Here is an 18,279-nt window from a genome sequence, read left to right on the forward strand (position 1 = left end):
TTGCTGCTGCCAAGACTAGGGAGGACTGCTGGAGGAAAACTGCAGTGTACATGCTTAAATTCTTATCACTGGCCAACATTATTTAAAACAGTGTTCATTCTTCTCATTGATACAATATTGTGTCTTTGCATTGAGGCTGTGAAAAGATTTAATATGCACAAAGTCGGCCTCATGTTGCCCAGGGCTGTGGTGCTGGAATATGAGTTCAGTCTGTTCCATTAATCACTGTTGGGAATCCTATGAAAGACTTTCAGCGCACTTGATATGCAGCAGTAGGCCTAACTTTCATTCACTATTGATAACTATGGTGAACTAATATAAGCTTCCTGTTGCTTGTTAGAAGCCCTCTTTTATAGCCAGAGCGAGCCAATGGCCTTGAAATGCTTCACACATTTTTATATCTGATGTAGCCTAGTAAATATTATAGGCCTATCTCTGATCTAATAAATCATCACGGGAAGCAAAGCAAAGCAAAGCAAAGCAAAGTGGTTTGGTCTCTAAACGCAGTCACCCTGCTAACAGCTCTTCTTACTATCGGTTAATTCAGTAATTTCCCTCTGTTCAGTTCTGCTTAATACTTGACGCTTTCGTTTGCATTAAATGTATCTGTTCATATTTTTATCCTGTAGGAATGATGACTCTCTTTTGCAGAGAGCTGACTGGTGAGGAGTTGGGCCTTTAATATGTTTTGATCCGACAGCCTGAATTGAATCTGCTCCGGAGCAGGTTAGCTGGTCAGCACAGGTTACCATGGTGATCTACCCTGGGTAAACGTAATCCACTTTTGTGAGCCCGAAAAGCCAGGGTTAAAGCATTAACCCCAGTGTTAGCTCTATAACCTACTAATCTCGTGAGACAGGACCCAGGGGAGGGGGACAGGACAGCATCCACTGCCAAGGTTAGACATCTACACACACAGAATTGACACACTGGCACACAAACACACACTAGCTAAATGAAAACATAAACAATTTTTATTCAAACCAACATTATAGATCTCTTCTCTTAAAAGTCACCGATTGTCATTTAAGTCCCTAGAAAGATAATTCTGTGATTGCCTTGTAAATATGTAATTTATGGTCTTATGTGCATATAGAAATTGTATAAAACATATGAAAATTAAATTATACTCAAATCTTTAAATAAATCAATTTAGCCGTTTTGCTCTTTTCCTGACACCTGACATAAAGTAGGCAGACTTTTCCAAGGAGATAGCTGACATCAGCAATCTCCAACCAATCATAATTTAGGAGAAAGCTGACATCATAGCCTATACCACCTTCCGACTCTATGAAAATTATTAACTCTCGCCTTTTCATTCTCTTTGCGTCCCCCTGTGGTTTGGTTTGCAACTAATAAGCTAAATAAAGCTAAAACTAAAGCTAAAGTGCACTTATGATACTCTTAGGGACTTTCCATACAAAGGCATTCATCAAAGGACATGTTATTTAATAATTCAATGTTTATTTACAGGCCGTTTTAGTGGTCATTTCAGAAGCAGTAATAAGACAAAGAAATGTCATTATTAGGAAAAAATTCACAGTTAACAGGACAATACAAGGCAAGGAGTGGTAGACTCAGCTCAAAAAAATATTTGGACAGTGACACATTATTTGTTTCCACTCCACAGGTTTACACAAGGAAGAAGGTCAGATGTTTGACTCTGTGGTAATGTTACAGATCTAATCTTCTACTGGCTGTCTAAACTGTGAGAAACCACATGGGATCAGATTTCTCTCGTGGTGGAAGCAGCCAAGAGAAGATCACATCTGTGACACAAAGAGATACAAATGAGATTTTCTATTCCTGGATAAATACGACCTTTGCCAAAGTATCAAAGACGTCCAAACTGTTTAGAGCACAGAGCCTAAATTTGAAATAACAGTCCAAATACTTTTTAGAAGTCACTACATGAGAGACAGTCAGCAATTTGCTTAATCAAAAACATCACCCAAGTTTTTTGGTACAAAACCTCGTAAGGCAATTAGTGTGATGTATTCCCTGTGAGCTTGCACACTGGCTGCCAAACATATGCGAGATGAAAAAAACAAAACAAGCCAGAACGGACTTGATTTCTATGATATTCCACAGTATTCAATGAGGCATCTTGTGAATACATTTGTATGCATTCATTCACATTTCCACACTGGTTTGTCAAACTGCATTGGTGTTTAACAGTTTTACAGATGGATCTACACACGAACAAACACAAACAACCAGGGTTTAAAAGTCATAATGTACCACAGTATTGATGTACCGTTAATGAACAAACAGTGATGTCATCATTATGTGCCCTGGAGTGTTGCCTGTAGCCATTAGTGATGGTGTGACTGTGAAAAACCCTGGAATGGTGACTTTTTGACTTGTTTGTGCTAGCTGTTGCTCATAAAATCGGATCTGGGGCCAGTGTTGACGTCTACCAGACAGGGGCGGTCCTAGAAACACTGGGCCCCCTGATGAGGTGTCACACTGGCCCCCCCCTCCCTGACGTACTTCATGTACAGTAGTACGTAATCACCTCTCCTCTCCAGCTTGGGGCCCCATGAAGGTACGGTACTCCCCCTTTCCCCCCACTAGTGGCATCTTCCTGGGATCCCTATAGGTAACAATTGTGTGGGGTCCTGAAATAGTATCATTGTTCTCTAATTGGTACAATAAAATCAGTTCACAAGAGGCTGTGAAAATAAAGCCATAATCTACAGTATGTTGTATATTGCATACTGTGGTTTGAATTGGCTGTCACATTCCACTGTTCATTCCCTGCCTGGTTACTAATAGGCTTTGATACATTGATGTCAGGGCTTTTAATGAAAAAAACAAAACACTTACTAAATATTCTTGATGATTCTTACTGAAAAGATATAAAAGAGATCATCAGAGTGCTTGACGGACCATGAATTTAGTTAATTTAGTAATTGTTTCAGTGTTTTAATTGATTCTGACATTTTATTGCCCAAAACAATATTATTTCAGCTTATCGCTGTGGACGAATATAATAAAAGCAACATGGTTGATTGCAATAAATCACTGTATAGTGTCACAATAAGGTATCACGGAATATTAAGAATCACAATATTGTGGTTCAGGCATTGTGACAATACTGTGTTGGGAGTGCTGGTAGACTCCCACCTCTGTTCAACAGTGGTGTGACAGGCGTACAGTGAAGAGAAGAGTCGGCCTTCTCAAGTGGTTTCTGTTCAACTGGACTACTGTCCTCTAGTGGTGCGAGAGGCACAAAATCCAGATAAGTAGCATAGGGCGGGGTGCAAAGATATTAAAATGTTTCTGGACCTTATATAAGGATCTTATTTCAATGGTAATGTGTTTTTCTATATGAGGTCCCACACTTGCATAAAGGGGGTGGAAGTCATTATTTCATAATCTGCATTTACAGCAATTGGTAAATTCCTGTGGAAAGGAATAGAAACTGTCACTCGCCTCAATCCATAATGCAACATCAACATCTGTTATCAAGTATGGAGAGTTCTGCATTTAATAGCTGACTGCAATTAAGTCATTTTTCAGACATTTTACTGGTATAAATCTTCAAAGTGTTCTAGACCAGTACCCTTGAAATGCCTATAACACAGATTATAATATCTACATTAAATCTACAATATAGATATGCATTGCCATCAGAGCCAAAGATAGATACTTTGGCCACTGCAGTTTTCAGGGGCAGCTACAGCACTACAACAATCCTGCTATGTGGCCATTGCCAAGTACAAGGTCATTCTATGCCAGCTGATCTTTACATTATTGCATCTGGTTGCACCATGCACCATGGTGATGTTACATTTTACACATTTGCAGACAACAATTCCCAGAGAAGGGGCAGCAACACACTCTTATCGCTGCACAGCTTTAATGACCCATTCTGCCGTAGGGTTGAGCTGGAGGAGGTCTTTCATATAGGTCTCCTCATCTAGACATCTCTCCTCTGACAGGGAGGGAGAGAGAGGGGGAGAGAGAAGGGGGGAGAGGGAGAGGGGTGAGGGGGGGGGGGGCAGAAAGGTGAAAGGATAAGAGACAGGGATGATGTAGTTATTATAATTGTGATGGATTACATTTCTATTATTTTTACAACCCCAAATCTGATCCCTACTGACCCCTAAACTCTGTGTGACCTGTGCAGGTGAAACACAGCAGAACAGAACAGTGTAAATGTAGTAACATCCAGCCCACTAGTCCAGATATTTTATCTGTTTCTGGTGGAAGCACGTTACTTACTGATGTTTCCTCCAATCTCATAGAGGCACAGCTCTTCTCGCTTCACTGACACTGAACTGGGAGGGCAAAGAGAGAGAGAAGGAGAGGGAGAGAGAGAGGGAGAAAGAGTTAAGCAGAGACCAAGAGAGAATAGGTCCTAAAGCCAAGGTAAATGTGTATGTGGGTGTCTGTGTGTATGTATACAGCATGTATACATTACCCGTCCTGGCTGAGGAATCGTGTTAATACATCTGCAGCCTGTAATTCTGCAGTAAGTTGAACTGCCATAGACACTTTACTGAACTGTGGCGCCTGAACACGAATAAATCCTTGTGAACTCTCCTGGTTGTAAACACAGAGAGAGAGAGAGAGACAGAGAGAGACATACAGTCAGTTGAATGGCCATGGACACTACTGAAATGGAGGTCTTCACTCTTATGAAATGTCCTAATCAACACACACTGGCAGAGACTTTAAAGTACTAAGGAACATGGACTTGGATTAAATCCTCTTCTGTAAATAAACAAGTCCAGAGGCTTGTCCAGTCCCACGGCGCCAAGCTAGGTGTGCAGCATTAACTGTTGCTGTGGTTGAAGTTACTACAGCCCTGCAATAATCAGGATAGTCACATCATCCACCGGTGTATTGTTAAGAAGTATAGGTCCACTTGAATATATTGCTATGCTCCAGTAGGTTAGCTGTCTTTCAGTATCATTGCAGCCTGTTAAAAAAAAAGAAAAAAATGACTGATAAACTGATCTGAATTTGGCTCCTGATGCCCACGTCTTGCACCGTGGGGGAAAAAGAATATTATAACTGTATAGGAACATCATTACTATCTACCACTAGATGTCACTATTTCTCAGTGGAAGGAGGAAGTAGAAAGTTGATCTTGAATTATTCCAGGAAATCTCCTGCTCAGAGCTGTATGGTGTGTCTACCATGGAAGGATCTGCTGGGACCAAATTGCAGTCAAGTGTCGTCCTGTTTCTATTCAGCTCTTATTTCTTTACCTGGCATTGCCATACATGGTCATTTGAAGGACACAGGGATATTTGTTACATCTGCTGTGGATCTGACCCTTGCAGTCCTTACTGGTTGCTTGTAATGCTGGTGACCTAGGAGTTTATGCATACAGTACTCTACTGTTGCACTTTTAGTGAGTTGAGCTGGATAGGAGTGTCAGATAAATGCTTAAAATTGATAGAAAACATTAGATTTGAAAAATCTAATGTAAATAATTATATTCTAAATATATTGTGTTAAATTTATTTAAATAATCAAAAACCTGCTGGTGATGTAACACTATAATTACTCATCTCATTAGCAGATTTCTCAGTAAGATTATTAATGATGATTTTTCACAGTTGGTTTCTGACAGTTGCATAGCTATTAAATATATTAAAATACATAAATCTCCTACCTCAGAAACAAGTTTGTCTGATGGTTTGTCAGTGGTAATCTTCTTCAGTAGCTTTCTTACGGCTCTCTCTCTGTTTTGTTTCCGCTGACTCTCCATGTTCTGTTCTCTGACCTGGGTCAGGATGAACTTGGGGATCTGAGAGAGAGAGAGCGAGAGAGAGAGAGAGAGAGAGAGAGAGAGACAGACAGAGAGAGAGGGAGAGAGAGAGGTACAAAGTGAAGATTTTAGACACCTAGAACACTGTACAATCTCCCATTCCCCAGGGGGAATAAATCAAGGTGCTTTTGTGAGTGAGTCGGTCAGTGACAGCTGTGTCTAACAGTGTGTGTGTGTGTGTGTGTGTGTGTGCGCGCGTGTGTGTGTCATGGCTGCAGGAGTATGTAAATGCCCAGTAATGGTGATGCAATAACACTGCCATAACAAAATCTCAGGTTTGAATGTATCCCTCAGTAGGATATGGACACAGTACAGCTCAAATGAAGAATAAGACTCAGCTGATAGAAAATATATGGAAAAATATGTGACTGATCTGAAGCGATTTAAGGGGAAATTGGAGGGAAGTTTTATACAAATTTTCACCCAAAAGACCACAAACACTCACAGTTCATTTTCAAAATATTCACATTGACACTAAAGTAGCTAGTTGAGAAGCAAACCAAATCTGTACAAAACCCATTACATATATGTGTGTTTTAAAATTCCTTTTGGGTCTAGAGAGGAGGGCTCTGATGTTGGTGATGTGAGTGGCAGAACTCTTCAAGCTAGAGGGCTCTTGGTGGGTCCTTACTGTCCATAGAAGGTTCTGGTATCTAATCAGCAGCCTGACGATGTTGGCTGTGCCCGTTGCCATGGAGAACTCCTGTTGTTCGGTAACCTTGGAGCGGAAGCCTTTGAACATGAAGATGTTGGGTGCCATGACAACGGAGACATTGTTGAGAGTCATCTTATTCTGGGCCTGATGGTCAATCACACGCTGGAAAAACTCCACTAATGCCTGGAGACACAAATATAAACCAAATTGTGTTATAAATATAGAAGAAGTATTCAGAGTGTATAAAATATAGCACAAGTTAATGATATAGCATGTTAATGATTTATTGAGGTTAAAATGCTACATATAGCACCTTTAAAACTGTGTGTGTGTGTGTGTGTGTGTGTGAGTGTGTGTGTGTGTGCGTGCGTCTATACCTTCAGAGTATCCCGATTAGCCTCAGGTAATAGAAGGACCAGCAGGTTCAAGGCCTGGAGCTGTTGCTTCTTTGTTGGGAGCTCTGCAAACACACACACACGCACACACACACACACACACACACACACACAGCAGACAGATGGACAAATGTTAACACTGATGAGAAGTCATCCTTCATATAACTTCTGCCAACATCACAGAATAGGAGACAGACAGACAGATGGACAGACAGACGTTTTCATTTTCATTTATTGTTTCATAATGTGGGCGTTGTGAAGCCCTTTGAGACTGTAACTGTGACTAACGGCTATACAAATAAAGTTGGCTTGACTTGACGGACGGACAGTGTACATACTGTTGACAGCAATAAAAGCGTTGAGATATTCCACAGTCAGTAATGGATGGGGCAACTCCCTGATGAACAGCTTCAGAAGGCTAGCAGCATCATGCTGTTTCAGCTGTTGCCATGGAAATAGGCCATCATAGAAAGAAGACTCAAGCTCCTGGCACACTGACTGGATATGGGACACACACACACACACACACACACAAGCAAACATGTCACACAAGTTCATGACAGACTGGTGGTGTATTGTATATCCACATGGCTGAAGCGGGTAGAAATGTTTATTCCTGTTAGTGTTACAAACTTATCAGTTCTTCCCCTTTTACAATATGTTACCAATGGTGACAGTCAAATAAGTCAAAGTCAAAATCATCATGACAGGTCAACAAACAAACAAAATAGAGATGCTTTGCTTTGGTTCAAGTACAATCTACATATATGGGTGATTAATGGGAATCTAGATGGGATGTGTGTTTTCCTTGCCAAGCCTCACCCGAGTTTATCTTATCTATATTCCACAAATACCTGCAAGTGCCGCTTTTATTTGAAAAGGACTATTTCTGACCTTGACTCTAGTGGCTGCTCCAGGGATCCGTAGCAACCCTTCTGTGTCCAACCCTTCCTCCTCAATATGGTTGATAAGCTACAGAGAGAGAGAGCGAGGGAGAGAAAGAGAGAGACACACACACACAGAGAGAGGGAGGGAGAAAAAAACAGAAAGCATAAGTTTGTAAAAAACATTATAAGTATAAAGCGTACATTACCTGTGTGATAAATAAAGTTTGGCCAGGTTATACTATGGGTAATTAAATTGTGAGTTGCACATTGGATATACAGTGAGAGTCACTGAAACATTGCAGCTGGGTGATAACTGGGTTTCATTGGATTGAATTTGAAAATGTTTTTCTGTTTTACGGATCTGATTGAGAAGCTATCAGAAAAATACCAACTGCAAATTAAACCCCATAATTCATTCAAACAGGAAACAGACTGAAAATGTGATTAGTTGGTGTATTTACCCTCTGCAGTATAAATGGCACTTTGGTCCCAGGAGCTCGCCTCTGGTCCTGATCCAATACAGTGGCAAGGGGTACGCCGAATAGACCGCTCTCTGCAGACACACACACACACACACACACACACAGATACAAAAGGGAATATATCTCTGAATTCAACATTTATGCATGTCAATTATATTTGTTAGTCTGCAAAATAGTCTGTAACTTATTCTTGATGGCTTTTTTAAGCCTTGAGGTTGACTCCTACTCCTGTTTGTGCATGTGTCTGTGTGTGTGTGTGTGTGTATGTGTGTGTGTGTGTGTCTGTCTGTGTGTATGTGTACCTTTAGCCTTGACTTTGACAGCTTTGTGAGCTTTGAGGTCTATCCCAGCGGTGTCAAACAGAGCGGTCATCTCCACAAGCACCAGCCTATGTACCTGGCAGAAAATATAAAATAGACAAAAATAGGTGTAAAATAGACATAAAACAGATGTTAAGTAGTGTGGGATATACCTGCACACAGTTCACTTTGTTTGGGCCCTGGCCTGACTGAGCTTAGGGAAACCTCACCTAACTTATCCCTTGCAGGGAAATATGTCTGGCAGCAAATCATCATAAAATAAACGTTGTAGCACTACACAAACATGCATTAACAGAGCATATAATACCATGGCAACAGCTCACCTTTTTCATATCCAGAGGAGACAGATCTCCTATCTTGGTCTGACCTGTTTTATCCCGAAGCAACTTGAAGTTCTAGAAGGTAAAGAAAAACAACAGCGAGAGACAGAAAGACAGAGTGAGGCAAATCAGTTAACGTTAGGAGACAAAACTAAAAGTGAATCTCTACCATTACCATTAATTAATTTATGTTTGTATTTACATTGTGAATTGATTGAATTGTATGAGAACTGATCCCAGCCCGTGTTTGTACCCACAGAACACAAAATAAGTGGAATTAAGGTGTTATACCACATTCAACCACCGCGTGTCAGTAGAGACCACAACCCAGACATTGAGAGTTTCACCTCACACAAAAATGCTGTTATCCCTTCATATGCAATACAACCACACAATCTTGTCATTCAACTAAACCATAACTTAAAAAGTACATGTGTCAACACAGGCTGTAACACTTGATTCAGGCTAGAATATAATAAGACACTTTCCAAGCTGTGGTCAGACAGCTTCAGACACATATTTGTTGCGATAGTGCAGACAAACATCTAACGCCAGCTGAACATCATCTAACTATTCTCATATCAAACCTGAATAAATTTAATGAAATCACACTCAGTTAACAAACAAATAAACAGTTTGTCATTGTGAACACTGAAAAAACGTGGACAGAGACTAAACATTCAAAAGTAAACAAAACCAATCCCATGCAATAATTTATATAGAAGTCCCTAAGTTTCTGTTGTGTGACCAACAGGATTATATCCTGCTCCAAGTCTAACTAACCAGAAACTGCTACAGTGGCTCTCACTTCCTGTTTTGGATCTTGGCTGAGGCAAATAGTTCAATCGACCCTTCGTTCTGCTCTGTTCTGTGAAATTTGAATACCAACATCAGGTCAACACATCAGCCTCAAATTCAGCAGTTGTGAAAAAGCTTCTGCAAGACATTTCCACAGCCTGATGACATCAGTTTCTAGTCCTCTTAAAGGTTTGCTCTGCTCTCTCTCTCTCTCTCTCTCTTTCTCTCTCTCCTCTCTCTTAATGATTGACCCAATGCCTGAGAGACAATTAATAAGTTATCAGTACAGTCTAATATTCAACACACACACACACACACACACACACACACACACACACAAACTAGCTACGACCTGATTGGCTATCACGTATTCGTCACAACTTGCGTTGTACAATTCTTACAACAACAGAGCATTTCAGAGTGGTTTTGCATATATTTGCATGACAATATATTTGAACCGGTACGACTACAATTGCTGAAAGCCTGTGCATTATTAGTGTGTTAATAAAACTACTTCTGAATCTACTACTGCAGCTGTTGAAGAAGTTAATGTACATCCGTGTGTGTGTGTGTGTGTGTGTGTGTGTGTGTGTGTGTACACGTATGTGACTCACCGGTAGTTTGTCGTCAGGTGACTGCGGAGTGTTAGCGCTAGTGTTGACCTTTAACCGTTGATGGTGGTCCCTGTAACTGAGGGCCTGCTCCGAAAAAGACACTTCAACGTTCAGCTCTGTCTCCGTTTCTATGGAAACACACACACACACCCAAAGACATATATGGACACACCTGTACACAGCAGAAGTGAGTGATAGGCCCACACAAGTAGAGTAATACAAATGTGTTTCTGCAGTCATATACACACAGACAGACAGTTAATGTGTTTAATTTCAGTTTAATCCCACAGTGTTTAAAGTCACTTCAGCAGAAGGAGGAAGAGAGAGGAAGAGTGTTTGCTGCCTTGCAATCAGACTCATTCTGTTATTTTACTGTACTTTTACCTATTCTGTTCCATTCAATTAAATAAGCCCTCACTTTTAGGCCTTTGCTTGACATTTTATCCCCTTACAGTGATTTACAGCATGTAGACCTGTAGAATACATCAGTATTCATAAATCATCCTAATCTTGTGCAGCCCAGTAATAAAGAAGTAATCGAGTTTCGTTCCATTGTTTTCTATTCCACGCCATGGTACACCATTTTCTCTTGTATTCCATTTTACGCTAGCCACAAACAACACTTCCTCTAAGCATCCGCTGAGCTCTGTTTAATTAAAAAACAACTGCTCAGTAGATACAGGGAATAATGCTCCATTCTATTCTATTCCATTCTATCCTGAAGTCTGTGCCAGAGTTGAGAGGCAAAAGTTTATTCCAGCGTCATTTCCCATTTTGACTCAGTGTGAGTGTTTGTGTATCTGTGCGTGTCTGCCTGTGTGTGTGTGTGTGTGTGTGTGTGTGTGTGTGTGTGTGTGAATGCGGCTGTATGCATGTGTGTCACATACCAGCTGAAGTCACGTCTTTTTGTCCATTCTCACTTCCCTCTTTGAGTTTACTAGGCTCCTCATCCTACAGCATAACATACAACACACACAGAGTCACATACAGCATAATGTTCAACAAAACACACAAGCACACACACACACATTTCCTCCTCCCCATTTGAGTGTCTTCATGTTACATATTATCCTGTCTGTTAATTAGTGGACAAACTGTGTGTCTAACTCAAAGACAGTGCAAGACACTTAGTTCAAAACAGGGTTTACAGTAATTGTGTTGTGTGTTGTGTGTCTGTGTCTGTGTCTGTGTCTGCTAACCTTTTCAGGTGGTCTGAATATATCCCGGACGTCGGGAACGTGTTGCCGGTTGCGTCGTCGTAGCAACGTCTGCTGTAGTGATGTCACGCGACGTTCTACGGCCGCCGCCTGAGTTCTAGTCAGAGTAGAAAGGAACACGGCGCTGTCTTCCTCCTGTCAATCAAAATATCAATAAGGTTCATCATCAGTCAGGCAATAGGTATTCTATCTATCTATCTATCTATCTATCTATCTATCTATCTATCTATAATATACTCTTACTTATATAGGAGTTTCCAAAGTGTGGCATACATGTATAGAGTATATGAGCATATTTCCATTCATTTATTGATGTAACCTGCAATTATGACATTTATCAACTGTGAGCAAACACTGAATAAGTCAATAAGTCGGAGATGATTGGCACCTGATCCTGGTCGGCTGCCAGAGAATCATCAAACAGCCTCGCTAGTCCCGCCTCTGTCAGCCATGCCTCCTCCTGCTCTCCCTCTGAAACAATGAATGACAAGAGACAAAAATAAAAAAGGAAAGATGAGTGATTTTTATTGGCGCATTTTTTTTCCCTGAGAGGCTTTACTAGCACCCTTTTTGTGTCCCCGAACACCACAAAATGAGGGAGAAAGGGGGAGAAGGAAGGAGGGAAACGGAGGAAAAAGGGGGACAGGAACCTCTGTTCTTCACCATATAAGACAACCAGACAGTGCCACAGGTGCAGGAAGGGGAAAGGAGGGACCGCATACAGAGCTGGACACATACAGGATGTGTGTGCTTGTTTCAGAGAACAATAGCTAGTCTTGAAAACTATAAACTATAAAAAGACTATAAATATTTAGAGGAATATGTACGATTCATGTACAAGGTGACACAGAGAGACAGTCGGCAGTTTCTGCACAAGTCTGAACAGGCCGTGTTGCTTCCCCACATCTCCCTCTCTCACACTCACACACACACACACACACACACACACGCATATTTTACATAAACATTTCCACCTCAGAACAGGTCTCTACAGATCACACTGCTTTAAAACAAGCTGCACAGCAAGTTTGATCATTTAATTTGAATAGATTATAAATATATTCAAATTTTTACGTTATTTGTCAAATCCCTTTCTATCTCTTACTGCGTCTGTTTGTATTCATTGATATCTCAGTTGTGAGGCCCAGATTTCAGCTTCCTATCGACTGCAGCATGCGTGCAACTACAACTTGAACTTTTTCATATCACATCGTCCTTAATCTCTATGATCAAATCAAAAAATAAGAGAGAGAGAGTATGTGAACCCACTGCCAATCCGTAGTTACTGGTGTCATTTTGAATCGAAATGGCATCTGATGGCCCAGAAATACAGTAGCTGAGCGGTTAAATTCCCAGCCTCTGGAATGACACACATGCCCCGACTAGTTTTCTCTTCTATATGTAAACTTCTCTGCCTCGCTACTTTCCCACTGTCTACATAAAGAATAAAAACACTCAAGGTGAGAGGACTGCCCCCTCTGTATATAGCAGTAGATGTAAGAAAAGGGACAGTTTATCTCCTCTCGGTTCAGAGGTGAAAGGTGTATCCATGGACACAGCTTATCATACCCTCAGGAATTTTCTGCTGCTCCTCCTCTTGCACTTCCCCTTCTCCTCCGCCGTCTCCTCTCCCCGCTCCTTCTCCTGAGCGAGTGATATTCTCCACCTCCTTCCAATAGTCGTCCATCGCCAGCTCATCCAGAGAGTCCTGGAAGAAACAAGATATATGCATGGATACATACACACACAAAGAGACATGGAGACAGAGATACAGCGACAAACACATTCAAAGACAGATGTGTGCACATACTCATACACACACGTACACAATCTCACACTCACTCTGACTAAGATGCAGACCACATGCAGAGATATATAACGAGACAAGCATGCTAACAGATACATACAGTACATACAGGAATATATACACATACACACAAATTGCCCCTAAATGTGCAAATAAAACACACAAAAAGAAAAGAAAATAGAACTAACAGCAGACTGAAGATTTTACAAGACTCACAGAAACATGCTCACGATGTACAGCCAGTCTGCACAAGTCTAAACAGAGCTGATAGCGGATCTCCCACTCACACATACACACACACACACACACACACACACACACACACACACACACAGACCTCAGAACAGGTCTCTCTGCTTTTCCACAAAGGGTATTTAAGTTTAAGTTTTATGTTTTGTACCAGTCCCTTTTTATTTATTACTGAGTCTCTACGATGTTGCGAACACAATGGCCATGTTCAATCTCATTATAATCAACTGGACAACCCAAAATACATCCAACAACAGTTTGCCTGCCAACCAATCCCCTTGTAAAATTTCAACAGTTACATTTTAAGCATTTATAGCAGACGCTCCTATCCAGAGTGACTTACAGTCAGTACAACAGTAGAAAAGGCCATTGCCTGTGAATCCCATTACCACAAACATCCTAGTAAAAGGCAACAATTACAAGGGAAGGCAATACATCGCTGACAACTAGAAACCTAAGATACAGCAAGAGCATGTAAGATATAGCAAAGAGAAGGGATTAAATACTGGTAAAGTGCAATAACAAGTGCTAAAAATAAGACAACAATTAAATGCAATAACTTCAAGAAATGACAAGTACTGGCAGCAGGAGCAAGGTTCATGTGGAGCAGAGTTGGATATCAAAAACTAGTTTCACCTCTGAATTGATAAGAAAATAATGGAATTGGAATTGATCATACAATATAAGAATCACACTGTTCTTTTACTTACATGTGTAAATCACTTTTTAAACTGCTTAATGCTGGATGACCTGATTCATAGTCTTAAAACAAGAACTAAAAAGCTGAGGAAATATTACAGACTGAGTCAACAGACAGACTCAGACTCAGAATAGGAACTGAAATTGATAAAATCTACACAATACCCTAGAGGGGGAGGAATGCCATGCATGACATTTGTTTAAAGGTCTCCTGAGGAGATAATGATGACAGTGCATTTTATCTATAACATGGTTTTCTCACTCTGAAAGCACTGGATGAAGGGGCAAAGAGAAAGGCTCAAATCCAAAGGAGCACCAGCAGGATAAACATAGATGGCAGAGATACATCAAATGTAGCATAGAGGCACAAGCCAACACAGCAATTAAAAAGAGCAACAAATGAAAGCAACGTCATAATGAAGAGGTGCTAAAGGAGATGAAGTGTGTTGCCGTTACTCACCCTTGAATTTCCAACAAAATCTATAGTTAAAGTAATAATCCATTACCGTGACATTGTCATATAAATTAATGTTCATTTTGCTGCTTTCTATCACCGACTAATATAACACAATAGTGATTCGACCTATACCCAGTTCATGAAAGCTTTTACATTTGCTGCTCTAATTACCCAGTGACGACTAGGTCTTTCCCAGGAAAAATGACCAAGTGTACAGGAAGTGAAGCATTTTGTGTTTCAGGCAGCAGCAACAGCGGTTTGTTTGGAACAAATAGAAGAAGAACTGGGTAGTTACCATGAGCAGCGATAGCCACCACAGCTGAACAGACAAAGAAAAGAGCGCCGCCTACAGAAACTCAAACTTCATCAAGAGAAAATCTATGGAAATCTATGGAAAACAACCAAGTGACCTCTGTGAACTGCAGTGCAAAAAAAACACAGCAATAACCGCTTAGCACCAAAGATGTCATCAAAAAAACACCTCAAGAATCTCATTAATTGCCACTTGAACAAGGTGGATGTTTTTTTTAATAAAAATATCTGCTCAGAAGCGCGTTACTACCCCTTTTCATCATATCATTCACCACCTACCTGGGAGTTGCAACGCTGACATGCGGGTCGCGGTCTCGGCCTGGGACTGCAGCTGGAGCTGAGCCTGGGGCTGGAGCCTGGTTTGGGGCTGGAGCCTGGTTTGGGGCTGGAGCCTGGCTTTGGGCTGGAGGAGGGCTGAGGGCAGGGGGTGGAGGCCGGGTTGGGGACCGACAGTGGGTCGGTGCCGGTGGTTTTGGTACCGCTGGTGGTATTGGCAGGTCTGTCTCCATGTTGTGCGTTCTGGTTCTGTTGCACACTGTAGTGGCCCGTTCTGCGGCTATAAGAGAGAAAGACAGGTGGTTATGTAGGCGGATAAGTGGTCAGACGAAGACACATACACAGACTGTCCAGAGAGAAACAGAAAAACATTGTGGACAGTCCTATGAGAGTGAGAGAGAAAGACAAACAGTTATACAGACAGGCAGACAGACCAGAAACTGTAGTGGCATGGTCTATGGACTACTGAAGAGACAGAGAGCAACAGAGGGGTAGTTGGAGAGACAGACAGTAGACGGATAATGAAGTGGCCTGTTCTATAAGTGAAAGGCAAGGAGTCAAGACAGACAGACTGGTAGATAGAATAGTTATAACTACAAGAGAGAAACATACAGACAAGCTGTTAGACAGAGAGACAGAGAGTAGGTCAGTCAGACAGACAGAGAGACAGGCAAACAGTATTATAGTAAGAATTTCACTTTAATCTAGCCTACAATTTTCTATGTTGGTGGAGGGATGAACTTCAGCGCATAGGGGAGAAATAACATTATCCCAAATCTATTTATAATGATCATCTAGTCTTTTGGCAAAAGCCTTGCTAACGCACATCAGTAATTGTTGAATGTGGTCTGTTCTGATGTGCCATTGCAACATTATGAATCTTGATGGTATTAATCTATAGCTCACAAGCCCTAGAGTGTAACCCACACTGATCCTCAGCCATTACTGTGTTTCACTTTTTGCAGTGTTGCACTTTACACTATGTTTGTAGTAACATTATGATAGAAGCCATACCACATGGCCATGTATTATTTCTGCAGATCCTATCGTAAATATACCTCTCCTAACTGACTTGTGTTGAGAGCTGGCAGTATTTGTTTTGCGCAGTGAAGAGGTGTGTATGGAGCGGTTTGGAAAGGGAGTTGGAGACAGGTTTTGTCTTTGTTTTGATTTAGATTCGTCATTCACCTTTGTGCCTGCAGGGGATGCTATTTTACATAAATCTTACACAGTATTTTACTGTAAGTACTAAGTACTAACAGAGAAATGGGTGGTGAGACAGAAAGAGAGTCAGTGAGTCAGACAGACAGAAGTAGCCCTCAGTTTCGAACCAAAGACTAGCCAGCAGCATGTTGAATTCCCAGCCTGTCAACTAATGAGGAAAACATCAGCAGGGGACTAAGAATAGCAGCTAGTCTCACACAGCCCGGGCTTCCCTTTGCTAGCTTAGCGAAGGATAGCTTAGCTCAGCATAGTCTAGCCTGGCTTAGTATAATTTAGCCTAGCCTTGCCAAGAGGGGATCAAGCATAGCTGCTATTGCTAATCATAGCATCATGGTTTGGGATGACCACATACAAGGTTATAATGTTTGCCTTTGTGCATGGTTAACAAACACACACACACATACACACACAGTCCTAGATCTGAAACTACCACCCGCAGGTCGACACATTTAGTCAGCACACTTACACAACTTTATGATGCCATGTACAGTTATGGGAAGACTGTATGTTTGCTGCTGAAATGGCAAATGCAAATGAATGCAAATACACAAGCACACATGGCAAGAGTGAGGTCATTAAATTCATTCGAGAAACATTAGCGATTCATTAAATCTTAGGGGATGATAAAATGCCAATCTTCACCTGCTGATATAGCCTAGCATCACATGGCATACTAAGTGGGTTAACTCACTCAATGGACCCAATTGACCTGTGATAACATACTAACTCTGGAGCTGCTCTATAGCAAATGAATGGGACAAACTTCATAGGTTCAATGTTTGTCAAAACTGGGACACTGTAATGAGCTTTGCTCTGTGGTAGTGTTATCAGGTCACCACTAGAAAATGTACTCTTACCCCCAGGAAAATGCCCCTGGGTGCTCTCACAATCACCTTTAACATCTCGCCTGATTCACTGATTCTCTGCAGAGCGACTGCAAGTTGTACACAAACATGCTCATGCCTCAGTGTCCCAGGCAGGTTTCTGTTAACAGCTACACAACATGTCAGATGTCTGACTGTGTCTGGGACAAAGGAGGACATTACTACTACTACTACTACTCTTACTACTGCTACTGCTACTGCTACTACTACTACTACTACTACTGATAACAATAATAATAGCTAAAAGAATGACAACAAGAAGAAAAAGGTCCAAATCTTAATACATCAAGTCATCAAAATGCATTACCCAAGTGAAGATGGTGCACTTTCAGTACAGCAATAATCTTGATAGAGGTGTTGGTAAAATGAGGAGCAATGGCACTGGTAAAGAACAACATGACAAAAATACGGTATTGTATATATTTTTATATGCCTCTCCTCTATGCTCTTTGGTTCAGTTTGGTTCAGTCATGTCTCACTGGTTGCTCCTTCTGCTGTGACAGGAAGTTACATTATCAAACGGACAACAGTGCACATTCTATCTCTCTTTCTTCCTCTCCAATTGTCTTTCTCTTCCTTTTTCTCTTCCTCTCACTGTCTCATTCTCTATGTCTCTCCTTTGTGTGTTTTTCTCTCTCACTTCAAGTTTTGCAGTCATCTTTTCCCCGGCACAGGCTACTTTTATAGTACAACTGAGTCACTGTGTTCAGTAGGCCTGTGGTTTCCTAAACTATGTGCCCTTTGCCAGCTGGTGGTAGTCAAGCTGAGAGGTTGCTGTCAACAGTTTTGTCATATATATCCATCTATCATCTTCAGTCTAATCTATCCTACAGCTGTTACAAGTTGCAAACAAAGTTGAGAATAACACATCTAACTGCCCAGAAAGGAAGTAAGA

The 18,279-nt window shown here is 41.2% G+C and overlaps 1 protein-coding gene across 3 annotated transcripts in view; it reads right to left on the reverse strand.

Moving 5' to 3' along the window:
* Positions 1–1,168: 1,168 nt before the first annotated feature.
* arhgap18 (Rho GTPase activating protein 18) overlaps positions 1,169–18,279 on the reverse strand; it is a 22,909-nt gene continuing 5,798 nt past the window's right edge. The window contains exons 2-18 of one of the 3 annotated variants that reach the window (XM_071517237.1): positions 15,280–15,556; positions 13,046–13,184; positions 11,865–11,947; positions 11,459–11,611; positions 11,147–11,210; positions 10,260–10,387; positions 8,851–8,922; positions 8,510–8,603; positions 8,187–8,278; positions 7,733–7,810; positions 7,177–7,336; positions 6,821–6,903; positions 6,420–6,626; positions 5,633–5,767; positions 4,430–4,551; positions 4,231–4,286; positions 1,169–3,940 (exon numbers count right to left, since the gene is read on the reverse strand). In XM_071517237.1, coding sequence (XP_071373338.1) covers positions 3,849–3,940; positions 4,231–4,286; positions 4,430–4,551; positions 5,633–5,767; positions 6,420–6,626; positions 6,821–6,903; positions 7,177–7,336; positions 7,733–7,810; positions 8,187–8,278; positions 8,510–8,603; positions 8,851–8,922; positions 10,260–10,387; positions 11,147–11,210; positions 11,459–11,611; positions 11,865–11,947; positions 13,046–13,184; positions 15,280–15,556 — 2,035 coding nt within the window. In that variant the 3' untranslated portion in view covers positions 1,169–3,848. Of the gene's footprint in view, positions 3,941–4,230; positions 4,287–4,429; positions 4,552–5,632; positions 5,768–6,419; positions 6,627–6,820; positions 6,904–7,176; positions 7,337–7,732; positions 7,811–8,186; positions 8,279–8,509; positions 8,604–8,850; positions 8,923–10,259; positions 10,388–11,146; positions 11,211–11,458; positions 11,612–11,864; positions 11,948–13,045; positions 13,185–14,242; positions 14,354–14,691; positions 14,769–15,279; positions 15,557–18,279 lie in introns of those variants that run through there. The other 2 variants (XM_071517239.1, XM_071517238.1) reach the window with 2 other exon arrangements.

The sequence above is a fragment of the Centroberyx affinis genome, unplaced genomic scaffold, assembly GCF_046629955.1.
Source record: "Centroberyx affinis isolate AG114_WGS23_722 - 3 ecotype Tasmania unplaced genomic scaffold, CSIRO-AGI_Caff_v1 ptg000478l_1, whole genome shotgun sequence".
Lineage (NCBI taxonomy): Eukaryota > Metazoa > Chordata > Actinopteri > Beryciformes > Berycidae > Centroberyx > Centroberyx affinis.